The 17,962-nt window shown below is 40.8% G+C and overlaps 2 protein-coding genes across 2 annotated transcripts; one reads left to right on the top strand and one right to left on the bottom strand.

Annotated features, from left to right (window-relative positions):
- Positions 1-524: 524 nt before the first annotated feature.
- Positions 525-4,307, bottom strand: krt70.S (keratin 70 S homeolog). The gene is given in 9 exon segments (NM_001087819.1): positions 525-878; positions 1,296-1,321; positions 1,423-1,643; positions 1,830-1,955; positions 2,169-2,330; positions 2,457-2,613; positions 2,979-3,061; positions 3,316-3,444; positions 3,980-4,307. Coding segments are annotated over 9 exon segments (1,302 nt in total). The 5' UTR covers positions 4,253-4,307; the 3' UTR covers positions 525-753.
- An 8,800-nt stretch (positions 4,308-13,107) lies between these two features.
- Positions 13,108-16,218, top strand: MGC68655 (uncharacterized protein). The gene is given in 4 exon segments (NM_001086578.1): positions 13,108-13,222; positions 14,043-14,206; positions 15,395-15,496; positions 15,601-16,218. Coding segments are annotated over 4 exon segments (342 nt in total). The 5' UTR covers positions 13,108-13,191; the 3' UTR covers positions 15,646-16,218.
- The last annotated feature ends 1,744 nt before the right edge of the window (positions 16,219-17,962 follow it).

Below are 17,962 nucleotides of genomic sequence, written 5' to 3'. Positions count from 1 at the left end.
ACCATTAAGCTCATTCATGACAACACTAATCATTTGGCCATAACTGAGCAGAGTCTAAACCTACGTCAGTGTCGGACTGGACCACCGGGATAACAGTGGAACTTCTTGCTTCTAAACATTTGGCCTATTTCATGCTCCTTCCCTTCTTTATGGGAAAAAGAGGCTTAATACTGGAAGAATAGAGTAAGTAGATATAAAAGACTAGTAAATAAAGAGTTTGAGTGAGGAGGAATAATAGTTTGGAAAGTGGGTCTAAGGTTTTCTGGTGACCCCTGACACCCCAGTCCGACACTGCCCTACATTTATGAGCCAACGTGAGCCAGCAATCCAGGCTTTATCATTCTATTCTAGAGATAAGCATTTGTTGTGGAGAACCAGCTCGTGCGTTTGAAACACACACATTATGAATTTGTGACCTTGTGCCCCCCGTGTATAAGTCCATGCATAGTAAATGTGCATTTCATAGCAATCTGTATACTAGTACCACTATACTGGAGGGAAAACAAACCAGAAGGAAAAAGTCATTTTCACTTGAAATTCTTTATTCGGATGCGTTATCCCTAAGGAAGAGTCAAACATAGACATATGCCGGATTTGGCATCACCCACTGACATTTATTTTTCTTTACGCTCTCTTTTGTCATATTATAAACGTAGCTACAATTGGCGACATTTTACTGTCAAACTTCTTGGTTGACTTCAATTCTTCTATTGCCCTTCCTCAGGTACACGCTCTTCAATCTCAAGATTCTCTTTAGGATGTTTCAGTCAATTCCTCAACTCTAGAAGAGACCACTTTCCCGTCAACGACTTCTTCAATCACAGTCTTCACCTTTTTGATGGAACTCGAGCTCTGCTCTTTACTGACGATGGTAACAGCTGAAACAAACAAAGGAAAGTCAGTGTTGATCAGATTGTACCATGAGTTGAACTAAGTCAAGGATAAGCTGAAATGATGTTCTGAGGTCAATTTGCCTTAACGGATGTGCATCCAAACAGGAACACTCTAGAGACAATACTATTAACCTTTGTACAGGTTATTGAAGAACATTATTGGCTGCATATTTATTGTTTCTCAATGGGCCACCTGAAGCATCTCAGGCAGTTTGTCCAAGTTGGAAACAATGAAACCTATTCAATTTTCCAGATTTGACCATAGCTTTTAAAGCACATCCCACTTCTCAGTATGAACTTTTTTTTAGCATTTATTGTGACCAGTGGGAGCATGCTACTATTATCTATGATACAATATACATCTCACATTCCTTCAATAAGAAGTATTACCAAATGGCTTACCTTTCTGTGTTTCAGTCTGGGAAAATCTAAAAACAGAATAAAAAAAGACAATGTAAGTTTGGCATACTGAGTAGTTATAGCAATAAAACAAGACTGTGCAAAGATACAGGTAATCAGGACCCCTTACCTGGTGTCTTCTCCTTCCAGTAGGCGTCTGTAGGTGGCAATTTCCATTTCCAGTCTTGTCTTGGCATCTAGCAACCTCTTATACTCCAAAGACTGGTGGTCGGCATCTGACCGTAAGTTTTGAAGCTCCATTTCCACTTGTGTGATCATCGCCTGCAGATGGTTGAGCTGAGCCCTGTATTGGGCCTCGGTTTCTGCCAAAGTCCCTTCCAGTGCCCCTTTCTATAATCGAGAGAAATATATTAGAGAGATATAATATAATGCATGTAGATGAGTAGAAGTAAATATTAGGCAAGGTAAAGGCAGCCTGTAATAACAAGAACAATTGTCTTACGTCTCATAAAGGTTTAACATTTAAAGTGTTTTTTGTTACAATATATTTATGTAGCAATTCTAATGCACACTCACCATGCTCAAGAGAGACTGAAGTTCAATCTCCAAGCTTTGTATTGTGCGTTTCAGGTCTGTAATTGCTGTCTTAGATGTCTGGAGAGCAGCTGTGTTGGTGGCAACTTCATGGTTGAGATTTTCACTCTGTTAAAAAGAAAAAAGGGAAACGTCAGTGCCACGAATCAGAAGATAAGATTCATAACCCCAAAGACATTACACCCCAAGTTCCATGAGCCCTTGAAAATGTCTTTGGGCACAATGGTTGAATCTAAGTCTGGTAGGTGAAGGGACTTCTGTAAGAAGGAAAACACTATAAATATTAATGAGAACCTAACTATCTTTCAAAAGCCTTCTTACCTGTCCTTTGTAACAGGCTTCCAACTCCTGGCGGTTCTTCTCCATCATACTTTCATACTGAGACCTCACATCAGTCATGATCTGTGCCAGATCCACAGGAGGAGCAGAATCTACCTGTACGTCCACATTGCCTCTAGCACTGCTACGAACAACAGCAAGTTCCTGGAACACAATCAGAATTTAAAAAATGAATGAATGTGGATTCAATTTCTCTTTCTTTTTAGCAGGAGAAAAATATCTTTTTTTTTGCATAATAGACATTAGATATAATAGATGAAGCAGCCATACCTCTTCATGATTTTTCTTTAGGTAGATCAGCTCTTCCTTCAGACTTTCAATCTCCAACTCCAGGTCTGTTTTATTGAGGGTCAGCTCATCAAGGACTCTGCGCAGTCCAACTATGTCACTTTCTGCTCCAGTCCTAATGGCCATCTCCGACTCATACCTGTCAGGGGTACAAACTGTGGTTACTGAAGGCCAGACCTGCACTTAGTGTTTGGTATATATGTTGGTTATTTCTGCTTCCTTTTGAATTAATAAACAGCATTATGATATTAACTCAAAGTTTCCTAAATAGTACACATCTGCCTGTTTTTTTCTGGTTTGTCCTGCTTTTCAAACCCAGAAAGCACAAACTGAAACCAGGCTATCTAGTTCTAACTTTGGCAAGTGGTAACTCTACATGGCCATGGTTCCAATCACAAACTCCCTTACATTTAATACATTATACATAAAACTCTAAGTTTGTGTGGTTTGTTGTTCTATTCACCCATGGAGTTGATCATTACAGCATCAGAGTAGATCACTTACTTGATTTTGAAGTCATCGGCTGCCAGCTTGGCATTATCTATACTGAGGACCAGCCTGGTATTGTCAATGGTTGCATCATTGATCTGTAAGAGGAAACAAGACATGCTAAGTTTTGTACCTAAAATGACTAATACACAATAAAACCTCTTTAGCAAATAGATAAAGAAATTCAGTGGGGGCATTTACAGTATGTTACTAAAGAAATTCCTATTTGCACATTTGTGGTTTCATTGTGATGCCACAAAGAAGGATGTACTGTAAAAAAATATCTTTAGTCCACACTGAGCAATGTGCTGTAGTGGAAAAGCCAGTAAGTCCACAAAGCAATTCAAGTTACCTGGGAGCGCAGTAAGTTGATGGTATTATAGTAACCACTATAATCCAGGGAGCCAACTGCTGCTTTCTTGTCAAGGTATTCTCTGATCTTCAGCTCTAGTTCATGGTTGGCTTGCTCCAGGGAACGGACCTGGGGGGTACAAACACTCACAGTGACTTACAACATCACAACTTGATCAGAGCATGGGTAGAATGGGGTAGCAGCTATACACACTAAAAATATTCTCAAAGGTTTGACTATAGAGAGAGATTCATTTTCTAGAGTTTGGAATGGTAAAGAGGAATTATATGAATATACTCTATAGAGGAAGTGTGAATTTCTATTTGCAAGGAAAACTATAAGGAGCACAGTGGCTTGCTGAGGATGCTGAGAGTAATATATATACCACTATATGACATCTCCCAGCATTCCGCTTTGGGAGATGGAAAAAGAAGGGCATTGTAGTTCAACAGTCAACACATCCTTAAGTTAAAGGATCAATTTAGCTTTGAATATAAGAGCAAAATCAGAAAGGATGCAAGATAATAAAGTGCTAGTTGTATATATGAAAAGGAATGTTTGTGAGCAACACTACTATAGATTTAACCCGATCTCTTGATGGTAGAGGTTTGGGTCTCTGAGAATGCTAAGACATTAAACCTGGGGATGGCCCATTTCTACTTACTCTGTCCAGGTAGTTGGCCAGACGATCATTCAGGTTCTGCATGGTCTCCTTGCCATTGTTGCTGGTGACACTAACATTGAAGGCTGGGGATCCCGCAAAGGATGAGGACCCTGCAAAGGCTGAGGATCCCCCAAAGGCTGAGCTGGTCACATTAGCCGATGACATGCGGACAGTTGAGGCACCTCCTGCCACACTGCGGGCCCGATTCACTCCGGGTGATGAAAGAACCCCAAAGCGGGCCGACTGAGAGATACTGCGATTAGAGAAGCTCATTGTGATGCTGTAATGTTAAGGGGCCAACGTAGCAGTGGTGAGTTGTTCCCTTGTGTGAGCTGATACTCTGAGCACTGCTTGCCCCTACTTAAATACCCAATCCAAGGGGAGGGTCTCCCAATGTAACTGTACCGGGGGCAGGGGGAACCTGCATAGCAGAACTGTTTACACAAAAGCAAATTCCTGCAGGTAAATATGCATGACATTCCTTCTCTTATCTGTGGAGCCATTAAAATAATCCTGTCTGGCAAGAAATACTTGATTAGCATAGAACCGAGGAGGTAGGGTGAAACCTCATTAAATATCTATAGGGGAGATTAAATGATTTACTTCAGGCGATACCAAGAATGCAATGGAACAAGGAACAGTATTAAATATGAAAAATGTTCTTATTATTAATATTTCTTGCGAATTCAAACTATTAGTATTCCTTTATAAGAGTCAGATAGGGACAGTTACATTCACTTTATTTTTCTAGAAATGTTAGAGAGTCTCATTTATTGCAACTTGTTTCTTGCTGTGACTGGGAGATGCCATATGGTTTCCCATCAGAGCGACCAGTTGTTGAAACAAACATCTCCAGTGTGTCGTGATGTGAATAGGGTGCTTCTGTAGGCATGCCAACTAGTTTGGTTTGAATGTAGTTTTAAGTGCCCAAAATGGATAAAATACTGGCAGCTACGGTACAATTTACAAGTCATTCTGTGAACACCACCCAGTGCTTTCCCAGTATCTCTTAGGGCAGATATTGGTCCAAAACCGCTCAAGTGTTCGGACCCAAAGTCGCCCGTTGCACATTGACAATAAGATTTCATTCCTATCCAAGGGATACAGGGTGGCATTAGCCTGATATTAGCCTAAAAGTGCACAAGCCTTTTTGGGACCCACATTAGGGGTAGGGTTGCCACCTTTTCTGGAAAAAAATACTGACCTTCCTATATACAGTACTTATCTTTTTTCCTATGAATAACATTGGTCTCAACAAACATTTTTACCGGCCAGGCTACTAAAATACTGGCCAGGTGGCAACCCTAATTAGGGGTCAATTACAATGACCCCTTAGCATTCCGGGGACTGGTAAATGCCCCCAGTAGCGTCCAACTAGAATCACACAGTATATCACAAAGTTTGCACTTACATCTACAAAATGTACAAATTCTGTTGCAATGCAACCCCATTAACTAAAGCAAAACCTCTCCCAGCATTCATTGGATTTACTGGGCTCATGGAGTTAATGTTTGACCTGGAACGACACTTGTGCTCAGTGATCCATTCTATTTAGGCCATTAGATTAGATGAAGCCCATGGCCTGACAGTATTGTGCAGGATTTACCTGCTGGAGAATAACAAAATACTAGAAATGTCTTCTCTAACCTTATTATGAACCGCCAGTCAAGTAGAGTTTGATGTTTCCTATTTGTCTGTGTTTAAAATGGGTTGTGTGCAAAAATATAGTGAAATATTATATATATATATTCCCATGTATTTAGGTGGTTACAGTTTAATGCAGTTGGAGTTGTGAAGGAAAACAGCTGGAAAGTTTCCTCTGTATAAATGTCCACCATAAAGATATTCCAGAAGGAATTGTCTTTGTTTCCAACACTTGCCTAAGGCTCTGGACTGTGCAGCCCATCACCCCAGCAGGACCACTGCAGTCACCTGGGCAATGTAAACATTCTTTGTGGCTTCTTGGAAGAGGATGACCTTCCTTATTCCTCCTTCCCCTCAGGCAACACTTCTCTCTAGGAATTGCTCAGTAATAATAACATGTGCACAGTCCCCAGCAATTACCTTTTATTACCTGAAAACCTTTTGGTAGAGTAAGTTCAGTACAGGTATGGGAATCCGTTATCTGGAAACCTGTTGTCCAGAAAGCTCTGAATTACAGAAAGGCCTTCTCCCATTTTATCCAAATAATACACATTTTTAAAATTGATTTCCCTTTTCTGTGTAATAATAAAACAGTCGCTTGTACTTGATCCCAACTAAGATACAACTAATCCTTATTGGAAGCAAAACCAGCCTATTGGCTTTATTTCATGTTTATATGATTTTCTAGTAGACTTAAGGTATGAAGATCGGAAATTATAGAATGATCCATTATCTGGAAACCCCCAAGTCCCAAGTATTCTGGATAACAGGTCCCATACCTGTACCTTGTACTTGATCCCAACTATGATATAATTAATCCTTATTGGAAGCAAGACCAGCCTATTGGGTTTATTTCATGTTTATGTGGTTTTCTAGTAGACTTAAGGTATGAAGATCCACATTATGAAAATATCCCTTATCTGGAAAACCCAGGGTCCCAAGTATTCCTTATAAATAAATGTATTTCATTTTTATCGGTAACAATAAAACAGTACCTTGTACTTGATGCTTATTATGGAGACCCAAACTACAGAAAGACGCCTTATCCAGAAAACCCAGGGTCCCAAATATTCTGCATAATAAATACCATAACTGTATATTAAAAATCAAATAATTACTCACTATAATGTCATGTATGGAACGCATTGCAGTTTTTTCCTATCAAGGGTTGTGTAATACACTAGAACATCATTTTCCTGGAAATGATTTCCCAATCTTTCTATTTAATCATTGCCCCTGATCTGCTGTTCATTGTGATATAAAGAAGGGTTTCTGGTGCTTTTTTTGGGATGGGACCCAAATTATATCTTAAGAGTTGGCTTGACATTGCAATATTAGAAATGAACGATCTATGACAAGCAGCTTTCACTCTCAACTGTCATGTCCCATTGCAAGCCGCCATCTAGTTTACTTTTGTATCTATAGAAAAATATTGTTTCCCTGATAATGCGTTTCTATATGTTTCACTTGACTCTTCATTAATATCCCCAGAGCTAAAGGGGTGGCTCACCTTTAAGTTATGTTATAGAATGGCTAATTCTAAGCAACGTTTCAATTGCCCTTGATTTTTTATTTTTATACTTTTTGAATGATTTGCCTTCTTCTTCTGACTCTTTCCGGCTTTCAGATAGGGGTCACTGACCCCATCTAAATAACAAATGCTCTGTAAGGCTACAAATTTATTGTTATTGCTACAGTTCATTAAAAAAAAAGTGAACAACCCCTTTAACTGTTTCTTTAAAAGTCATCGTGTTCTGAACGGAAGAAAATCTTTTATAGAAATGATGATGTAGCAATGATTAATGTAGCATAAGAGGTATAGGTATTCAATAAAGCTTTAATCAAGGAAACAACAAGGGATTTCTGGAGCCTAAATGTTCCCAAATGTCACCTGTAGAAGCAGGTTTCAAACCCCTATTGCTGGCCAAACCAGTATGACCGGACTGGAGAGAGAGTGGGATTCAAAAACGTTATTAAGCGAGACACCAAACAATATTAATTACTGCAACAGGTGTTAGTGTGTTTTATTTACTGCTTTAATGGAAACCAAACAAATAGCACGTCATTAACTTGGGAGGAAAGAAGAAATTCACTAGTCTGTAAATGAAGGGCATTGGATTTGAAGTCTCCCGATGAAACAATGAGCTCCAAATTCAGTTTATAGAGTCCAATCAAATAGGAAGATTCAGTGATTTTTCAATTTATTAGGGCAATGGCACACTGTAAGATTTGTCTGCCACAGTTAAATCTGTGCTGCCCAAAAATTGTATTTGCTTTAATTCACCGCAGGTAGAGTGCTGCATCGGGTGGGTACCTGCAGAATACCCACAAAGTTCAGATTTCGGCCAGTCGTGGGTAAACCAGCTGGATACCCGGCAAAGGTGCGAGCTTGATTCCTCCCACCCTCCCCTGTGGTCCCAGTTTTCTTCCGTTTTCTTGCATTTTCGGCACTCGGGTGACGTCGCATTCGGGCCAAAATGATGTCACTTCCAGTTCCTCAGGGGCCCCGGGTTGGGCTATTGGGGGACAGGTTGGGTAGCAGTTTAGTGGGGGAAATTTGCTGGTCTGGGTTGCCGGTATGGGCCTTACAAAATGGACCTGCGCAGGTCGCTAGCCATAGGTACATTACTGGTGACAATTTGGCCTAATCAGAATTTGGATTTCATAGATACAAATCTAATGGGAAGATTCAGTGATCCAGGCTCAATGAAAGGCTTTAATTAAGGGAACAATTAAAAGCATCTAAGGGAATTGTTCAGTGGAGCCTCCCGCTCCTCCATGTTACTGTAGAAGCAGGTTTTAAAATTCCCCTTTGTGGCCAAACCAGTCTTACTGGAGAGGGAGTGGGATTCAGAACCGTTATTTACCAGTCAATACTAATTAGTGGAACACATTTATGGTAATGGTAAAAAACCCTAATACAAAACTAGGGAGCTACACCCAAGGGGTTTCAAAGTCCCATATAAGTTAGTGGGAGCTGCACTGATTCTATTGGACCTTTTTTTTAAACTATTCAGGCTTTTAGAGGTTTCAGATTCATTTTGCTTGTAATTGTCCGAAAAACTCCCGTATCACCTCTCTGTGGACGTGCAGGAAGGATCGCATCCACTTTTGATTTGCCATAGGGAATTTCAATGGTTTTTTAGGCAAAGAGGAGGTTGCAGGGTGCAAAAGATGGGTTAAGCAAAGAGATGGTGGCACTCCTATCAGATCCCTATTTTAGAGGTTCCTTGATACTGCCAATGGCCTCTTCGTAGGTTGACTATAAACTTGATTATTGTTGTTAGAAATAAAGCTGTGACCTCATCTAAAATGTGTATGCCTCTGTAATATTTAAAGGAGCCACTTTCTTGCATGGCTAGTTTAGGGTAAAAGCTTAAATAGGGATTTTATTATACAGGTGGTGCTACAAGGAACCATATTCTGGCCAAAGAAGGCTTCAAGACCTAAATGTGGCCATAGACACACAGATCCGATCGTACGAATCGAGGATTCATACGATTATCGGATCGTGTGTGCCGTCATCTTTCGTCCGTCGGAGATCGGTCGTTTGGTCGATGGGTCAGGGTTGATTTTGACCCGACCGATCCCGCCGGAGCCCATTGCGCATCGTAATCATATGGCCGAACAATCAGATTACCCCCGATATAGCCATGCTCGTTAATGGCATATCGAGGAAAGATCTGTTCGTTTGGCGATGTTGCCAAACGAGCGGATCTTTGCGTCTATGGCCACCTTAAGGCAGAATAGACCATCTTTACACTGTTTTCAGAATGGTTTATAACAGAGACCGAGTGACTACTGTAATCAAAGCTCATTATTTTGACTTTGTTCCTCATATAACCTACCCGTAAATATTAAATAAACATCCGTTTTGAATCGGTAGAAATTGTTATATTAAAAGATTTTCCCCCAAACAAACCTATTCTAGAAGCTAGTGTGGCACATACTCATCCATTATTTCCCTTTACATCGGCATTCCTTGCAACGAAAGGGAAATGATCCTTAAATCAAAAATCATAGCCTTGATTTTCAAAAATCAAACAGGTTTATCGTTTTAGAATTGTAGTGTATAATTGTGAGTTCATTACGTACACTTGGTCACCAAGACTGTACCTAACACAAGCATGAACCTGCCAAAATAATGTAAAAAAAAGAAATACTAGGTGGGCATGATGAGCAGTTGTGTAATTAAGGAGATACAAGATCTTCCCAAACATCAAAAGATAAAAAATATGCAGTCAGCCTGGAAGGGAAACTTTGTGTGGGTTGTTAAGCAAATCCCCCCAGGAGACAACAGTATTTACTAAACGGGTGTGTCGAATGGTTACCAAGTAACTAATCTAACCAGTAGGCTGAGTGAGGTGATGTTACAGTTGGCTTTTCTAAAATAAAAATACTTAAAAAAAATGCTTAAATGCTAACATGAAGGTAGTTGCACATGTACATGCTCCTGGCTCATTTCTACCCATAGGGACTAAGAAAAACTGACCAGGCAAACTGACTACAATTTAATTATAACTGGTTGTGCATTTATCTGAAGCATGAGTGTGATGAATAGGATTCCAGTACTTCCAGTACCTGCCAGAGGTAGTTGTTACCTTCATAGGAGGTCCTAGTACTGTCCTTTTTTAATAAAGGCAGATTTGGTTCAACTCTTTGCACTTGTGTTTTGAACTTTGCCCGATAATTTGCAAATGAGCCCTAATAAATATGTATCACCTTTGACTATACTTTTACTATATTTCTGTTAACCTTGGATTGTTCCTAAGGCTGAGGCCAGATGGGGCTGACATCAGCTCGGTGAATCGCAGGCCAATTTCAACTTGTACCACAAGCAGTAGCCTCCTTACTTCTGAAACCATTGTGTCAGCTCCGGCTCAAACACACTCAAAGTAGGGTTTGATTTGGCCCCGTCTGGCCCAAGACTTGGGCCCCTTGTATTTCTGCAGAGCTTTTCTGTTAGACTGCAGGTGAAACTTTGCAAACACATCTCTTTAATGGTTTTCTTATGCATTAATGAATGTCTCTTATTACTGGTGACTTGAGGGCACTCTTTCCTTAGAGTCTTTGCATGAGGTTCTCTTGTTTAAGCAAGAATGCTACAGGCAGGAGCAACGCAGAGATCAAGAGATACTGTACCTAAAATACACACCAGATCCCAAGCATTCTGGATAATAGATTATATTTAAGTTTTGGCAACATGAAGAAACAGAATGACTTCAACATGGGGCTATCATTTAGCTCAGTGATCCCCAACCAGTAGCTCATGAGCAACCTGTTACTCACCAACCCCTTGGATGTTGCTCCCAGTGGCCTCAAAGCAGGAGCTTATTTTTGAATTCTTGTGTAGGTAAGTTTTGGTTACAGACAAAACAGGTGCACTGCCAAACAGAGTCTCCGGTAGGCTGCCAGTCCACATGGCACCACCAGAAACTTGTGTTGCTCTCCAGGTTTTCTTTGGGGATCCCTGATTTAGCCTATCACAGCCCTTATTTGGTGTCCCCAAGGAAATATTTCTTGCTTGTGTGGCTCCCCAACAGTTTTTACATTTGAGTGTGGTTGGTAACCCCTGCTATAAATGTGCTATAAGATCCAACTGAGGGGCTTATGGAAAGGATGTGGCCCCCTCCCCAATCATTTACATGGTATCATTTTTTCTAGTCCCTGATTATGTGGTATTGTAGTTTGCCGGGTCACTTTTGGGAAAAGGTACTGCTGTGAGTTATTCTGCACATACAGCCACATTCGTTTGCAGATTTGTATTAATTCACACAAGTGTTTCCTTAAACAAGAGAACCTCATGCAAAGACTCTGAGGAAAGAGTGCCCTCAAGTGGATGGTTATAATGTCAATAGAATGCCTCATTAAAGGTCACGTTTACTTGACTAGGAAATGTAAAATTGGTGAGGGTGATATAAGTACTTTTGTACTTTACAGTCATTATTTGATTTTGTTTAATTCCAAGATATTAAGGGATACATGTACTGCTAATATGAATGAATTTTGTAACAACAGCGCCACCTGCTGGTCATTTTCTACGCATGAAGTAGTCACCACCACAACAACAAGACCAGAAGAACATCAGAGCAGTATTAATGTGTGGAGTCGGCCAACACTTGAACAAAATATTCGGGAATCAGTTATCCAGAAAGCTCTGAAATACAGCAATGCTCATTTAGAAAGAAAAAATCTTATTTTTGATTGATTTGCTTTTTTTTTGTATCTGTAATAATAAGAAATGAGCTGCACTTGATAGTAACTAAGGCATGTTGAGGTGAGTCTCTGAGTATTTAAATGTTTTTCATGTATTGGGCAGATTATTGTTCGGGTTTCATAAGGCTGAAAACCGAACAGAACGTTCAGACCCGAACAGGCCTTACAAAAACCGAACTGTTCCGGTCAAAACCGAACAGGTAGCAATCCTCTCTCCTAGGGTTGCCCGGTTTTGACCCGGAAAACAGTTTGGGTTTTTTAAAGGCCTGTTTGGATCTCAACTTTGTGTTCGGTTTTCAGCCTTATAAAACCCAAACAATAATCTGCCCAATACATGAAAAACATTTAAATACTAATACATGGCTTAGTCACTATCAAGTGCAGCTCATTTCTTATTATTACAAAAAAAAGCAAATCAATCAAAAATAAGATTTTTTATTTTCTAAATGAGCGTTTCTGTATTTCAGAGCTTTCTGGATAACGGATTTGTGTATAATAAAGGAACTGGCCATCAACACTTTAATAATACGGGCTAGAAATGCAACCAGTTGTATGTTAGTGATGCAATAGCCTCGCCCCAGGTGTCATAACTCCAGTGACATCATTGTGCCCTCCTCTGATGTCATCATGCCTGTTCCTACATCTCTGCCCCGCCCCCAATCCTATCTGCCCCGCCCCCGTGTTGAGGTTGAGCCATGAGCAAAGGTGGCAGCACGTTCTCCTCTTAGTTACGTCACATTGATGGCAATTGGCCAAACACTGATAATGGCGTAAAGTACAAATACATCTGTGTGACTTTCTCTCAGAACAAATCCCGCCCACTGGAACCTCAGTTCTGAGCTCCGCCCCCAGTCAGGCCACCGTCACATGTTTATGTTGCTAGGCAACGCCTCAAGTAAATAGCCACGCCTCTTTACACTCTCTCCCTAAACCTGATCTCTCCCTCCCTCGTCTTATTGTTCTTCGCTCTATTTCTGCCTCACAACTTCATCCCTGCGTCACAACTCAATCCGCCTCAACAATCAGCAATCCTTGTCCCACCCACTCGTTTGTACAATGCGGACGCCTCAGAACTACAACTCCCATCATCGTTCCCATTGCGCCGCCGAGGAAAGGCCTTCTGGGAATTGTAGTCACTCCCTCCCACAGCGCCGGATATCTCTCTGGGGCGGGGCCCATAGCGTCAGAACGACGCGGTTGCGTAATTCACTGACGTAATGTGGGTATATAAGGAGGGCGCAGCCCCGCCTCTGTCTGTGTCTCCTGAGCTGCTGTGAAAGTTGTATCTGTTGTGTCTACTGGGTTTTGATTCTCTTCATCTGTTTCTCGTCGAGCAAACACAAGCCTATCGTATGTCAGCTATCCAGAACCTCCAGCCTTTCGGTAAGTCTCGTCAATCCCCGCCGTGTGTCCGTATGTAACAGGAATACTTGGACATTTACAGCGTTTAATGCTCAGAGCCTTTATTCTTATTGTCTTAACTAAAAGTCCACTATGTTTCTGTTCTCTAGACCTTTAGTCGCTGACCAATAGGAAAACCAGTGCGTGTTTAAAGTCGCCGCTAGAGGGCAGTAGATAAAATGGCCGCCTTTCCTCTGGCGCACTTCTTTATTTTCATTCTTACGCTGCTTTACGCAAGAGGGCGTGGCGCTGTCATTCTAATAGTACGTCAGTGTCACGTCAGGGGCTTTCCAGGGAGGCTTGGAATAGTCCAAAGTAAACTGATGAGAGGGGGGTGGTGGTTCCAATTAGTTGCATTGAAAGGGAGCAGCCTATGGTTACCTTTAATTAAAGTTTTTTTATAATGTGAAAGAAACGTTACTTTAAAGCAACTTTTAAATTGGGTGTTTATTTGCTTTCTTATAGCACTTTCCAGTTTACATATAAGGGGTCACTGACTCCTCTGATAACTAGGGATTCCCAGGATTTGCTTTGGGATTCTGCTGTTTTCAGCTGAACCAAATACTAACTTGCATTTTGTGCTTGTTTATATAAGATAGATCTAGTAGAGTTTCTGAAGCAGATGCACATTAGTCATTCCTTTAAAACACTTTCTTTTTTTCTTTTTTTGTTGCTGTTCCTTTAAAACAGACTTGTAAATGCCACCTGCTCCTTGTTGCTATGGGTTACTAGAGCTGGGGCAAACTCCTAAAACTGTGTGGTTTATGGCATTATACTGACCTCTCCAATGTTTTCTTTGCAGACCCATTTGTTAATGCCAGTACCGGTGCCCTCTGGCTCCCATCTGGGGCGGAAGATTCGGTCCATATAAGGATCCAGCAGAGGAACGGCAGGAAGACTCTCACTACTGTACAGGGCATAGCGGATGCCTATGATAAGAAGAAACTCGTCAAGGCTTTTAAAAAGGTAAGCGGAAGCCTTGTCCCGAGCTGCTGAGTCCTTATAGGGATACAGAAAAGAACCTTAAAGGACAACGAAAGGCAAAATAAAATCCCATTTTTACTTTCTTTAATGAAAAAGAAGCCTATCTACAATATACTAAAAATGTGTACCAATTTTATAAGAAACCTGACTGTATGCAGTGAAATTCTCCCTTCATTTACTGCTGTGGATAGGAATTGTCAGACGGTCCCTAACTGCTCTGCAGGGAAACAATCATACTTATGTACAGCAGGGGGAGCCCCCGCCTTACTTCCCAGCCATGCAGAACTCAAGCAGCTTTGTTTGTGATGATCCCTAAGCAGCCCAGATCACACTGAGCATGTGCACAGTCTTGGTCTTGCAAAGATGTATAACAAAGTTACAAGATGGTGACCCCCTGTGGCCAACTTTGAAAGTATAAATTGTTTGTTTAGGCTTGTGGTGCAGTAAGTTTGTTTAGTATACAAAATACAGCATTTCTAGCCTTATTCTATTTTACACTTTTCTTGTCCTTTAAAGGGATACTGTCATGGGAAAACATTTTGTCAATTTCCCAGCTGCCTCCAGTCATGTGACTTGTGCTCTGATAAACTTCAGTCACTCTTTACTGCTGTACTGCAAGTTGGAGTGATAGCACCCCCAGCAGCCAAACAAAAGAACAATGGGAAGGTAACCAGATAACAGCTCCCTAACACAAGATAACAGCTGCCTGGTAGATCTAAGAACAACACTCAATAGTAAAATCCAGGTCCCACTGAGACACATTCAGTTACATTGAGAAGGAAAAACAGCAGCCTGCCAGAAAGCATTTCTCTCCTAAAGTGCAGGCACGAGTCACATGACCAGGGGCAGCTGGGAAATTGACAATATGTCTAGCCCCATGTCAGATTTCTAAATGGAATATAAAAAAATCAGTTTGCTCTTTTGAGAAATGGATTTCAGTGCAGAATTCTGCTGGAGTAGCGCTATTAACTGATGTGTTTTGGAAAAAACTTCTTCCTATGACAGTATCCCTTTAAATTAATCTGCACCTGTTTGAGCTTTAACAAAAAAAAATCCAGGGTATGAAATATAATTTTAACCAACATAATGTTCTGTCAGTGTTAAATGTTAATTGTCTCCATTCAGCAATGGATCCAATTCATGAAATGAAAATGTTCCCTTTCTGTGTAGAAATTTGCCTGTAATGGTACCGTGGTTGATCATCCAGAATATGGAGAGGTGATTCAGCTGCAGGGAGATCAGAGGAAAAACGCCTGTCAGTTTCTAATGGAGGTGAGAATTCATGGCCGCTGCTCACACAACATACACTTTTTGTATTTTAATCTTCAACTTTAATTTAATTTTTTTTTTTTTCTCTCTCTCTCTCTCTCTCTCAGGTTGGATTGGCTAAAGAAGACCAGTTGAAGGTTCATGGGTTTTAATCATCATTGAGTATCTGGAATTTCACTTTAGTCCCTAGTTTAGTGTGTCGTTTCTTCCAACTTCCCTTGTCACAAGTTTATACACAGACCAGAGTGTAACATGTTGTCTGTATTGTGAGGGTGATTGTGTACAAAAAGTGTTTTTATTTATAAGACTGACCATGTCTGCACAAGTCTCTGGCCTTCCAGCTGTGATGCTTCTCCACTGCTGCAGTAATGGATCCTCTAGTGTAACGAAACATGACTTTTATACACACCAGACTGGGGAGCTGACATGAGCCTGAAGTCCTGCTGCTTATGATGGAAACAGTAAGAGAGACACTTGGGTCGTGTTGGCCGAGTGCTCCACAAAGCTGAAGGTGGAGTCTGGTTGCAACTGTCAGTCCACAGTGACGTCCGGTATGAAGTTCGTCTGTTCATTATTAAACTTGTGACAAGGGAACTGTTGGTTTAGTAACTTCGTTTGTAAGGTGAAAAAACCCAACTCCGTTTTAGTGCACTGTTTAAAGAGAAACAACTTTAACATTTTAACCTGTTCATTGTAACAATGTTCATTAAATAGTTTTACTTGTGGCCTTGGTTTTCAGTAGTTGTCCTTTAATTCTCCACTCTAAGGGTTTGTTATATAACGCTTTCCCAATCTTGCATTGGGATTAATTGACTTAGATCTGTGGGACTCCCTTTGCTTCTCCATCTGAATGAATGGGGGAAACTCTGCGCATGAACATTCCAGCTGCTCAATTGGCCAATGGGCTGAGCATCTCTTAAAGGGGTTAACTTTTGGTATAATGTAGTATGGAGTGACAGCTGGATTTAAGTTTTCTTCGTTCGGGAGTTATTGACTACTTTTAGCAGCCCCCCATTTTCCAATGTAGTTGTTAGGGTCCAAATTACCTCGGCAACCATAATACTGAATAGCAAGAAGTAGGGACGCTCAGGTTTTGGCTAAAACCTTCTGCCCAGTTGTGCTGAATCTACATATTCAAATTGGGGAGGGAAATCCTATGACTTTGTCACAAAACAAGAAAGAAAAGAATCTTTTCCCCTTCCCATCCCTACTTTGCATATGTAAATTAGGATTTGCTATTTGGCCAAATTCTTTTGCAAAGGGTTCGGCTGAATCCAAAATAGTGGGAGTGGGTGCTTCCCTAGAAAGAAGAGTGAAAAAATGCAGCAATGACTGTAAATTGGGTCAATGTGAAATCCAAGAAATAAAAGTTGTAAAGGAACGACGCAGTTATCAGTCGCCTCATTGTGTGTCTTTGCTGCACTGCAGATTCTTTATAGCAATTAGGGATGTAATTAAGCCACTATTTTGGATTTGGCTGAATCACCAGGTGGCCAGTGCTTATGTCGTTTCCACACACTCCTGTGAGTTCACCCGATAATACATTTTGCCTCGTTGTTTAACTTCACTCTTGGGTAATTGGCCAAATTATTAGTGGGGAGAAGTTGTGTATTTGTCCAAAAGGGCTTCAGTATAAGACCCACAAAACACTCAGCGGCTGCTGCAGATACAAATACTTTATTCATTGTAAAGAGTTGAGTGAAGTCTTTCCATGTGGAGTCCGTCTGTTCCGACTTTATCCCACTCCCCGCGGGCTCAATAAACTCAGTGGCTGTTTATCTAATGTTTATTATGGACTTTCCCTTGTGCCGTTTACCTTCTCACTCTCCATAAACTGCCGCGAGTTTAGAATAAAACAAGACGTGTTTTCCGTGCTCCTTTCCGGACTGTTTAAATCCCATGTTCTCCACCAATCACAATGCACTTTTGCAGAAATGGACCAATTGAATACAGTGAATTGTAAGTCTGTGGTTTAAATTGTATCACATTGTTTAGGGGGAGTGTGTTGAGGTAAATGGTTTGGTAGTAAACACACTCTCAATGGAACGTCCTCATTAAACTCTTGAAACCAATTAGCATTAATGTTAGCGGGCACCGAGTGGTTTTAGTTTTTGGGTAAATAGTAAGTACCTTTAGTGCTGGGGTAACTTTAGCCTGGGAGTGTGTTGAGGTAAATGGTTTGGTAGTAAACACACTCTCAAGGGAAAGTTTTTGGGTATATAGTAAGTACCTTTGGTGCCGGGATAAATTTAGCCTGGAAAATACGCAACTCAACATCCTCTACCGCTAATAATCCTCAGTGTAAATGTCTGGGGGGGGGGTGTTGAGGTAAATAGTTTGGTAGTAAACAAGCTCTCAAGGCAACGTCCTCATTGAACCCTTTTGAAACAAATAAACAAATGTTTTTTGTTTGTTTTTGGGTAAATAGTAAGTACCTTTGGTGCTGGGGTAACTTTGGGCTTGGGAGTG

The sequence above is a fragment of the Xenopus laevis genome, chromosome 9_10S (genome assembly GCF_017654675.1).
Source record: "Xenopus laevis strain J_2021 chromosome 9_10S, Xenopus_laevis_v10.1, whole genome shotgun sequence".
NCBI classification, from domain to species: domain Eukaryota; kingdom Metazoa; phylum Chordata; class Amphibia; order Anura; family Pipidae; genus Xenopus; species Xenopus laevis.
Note: the sequence above shows the minus strand (reverse complement) of the source record. Positions and strands in the feature narration are given on the sequence as shown.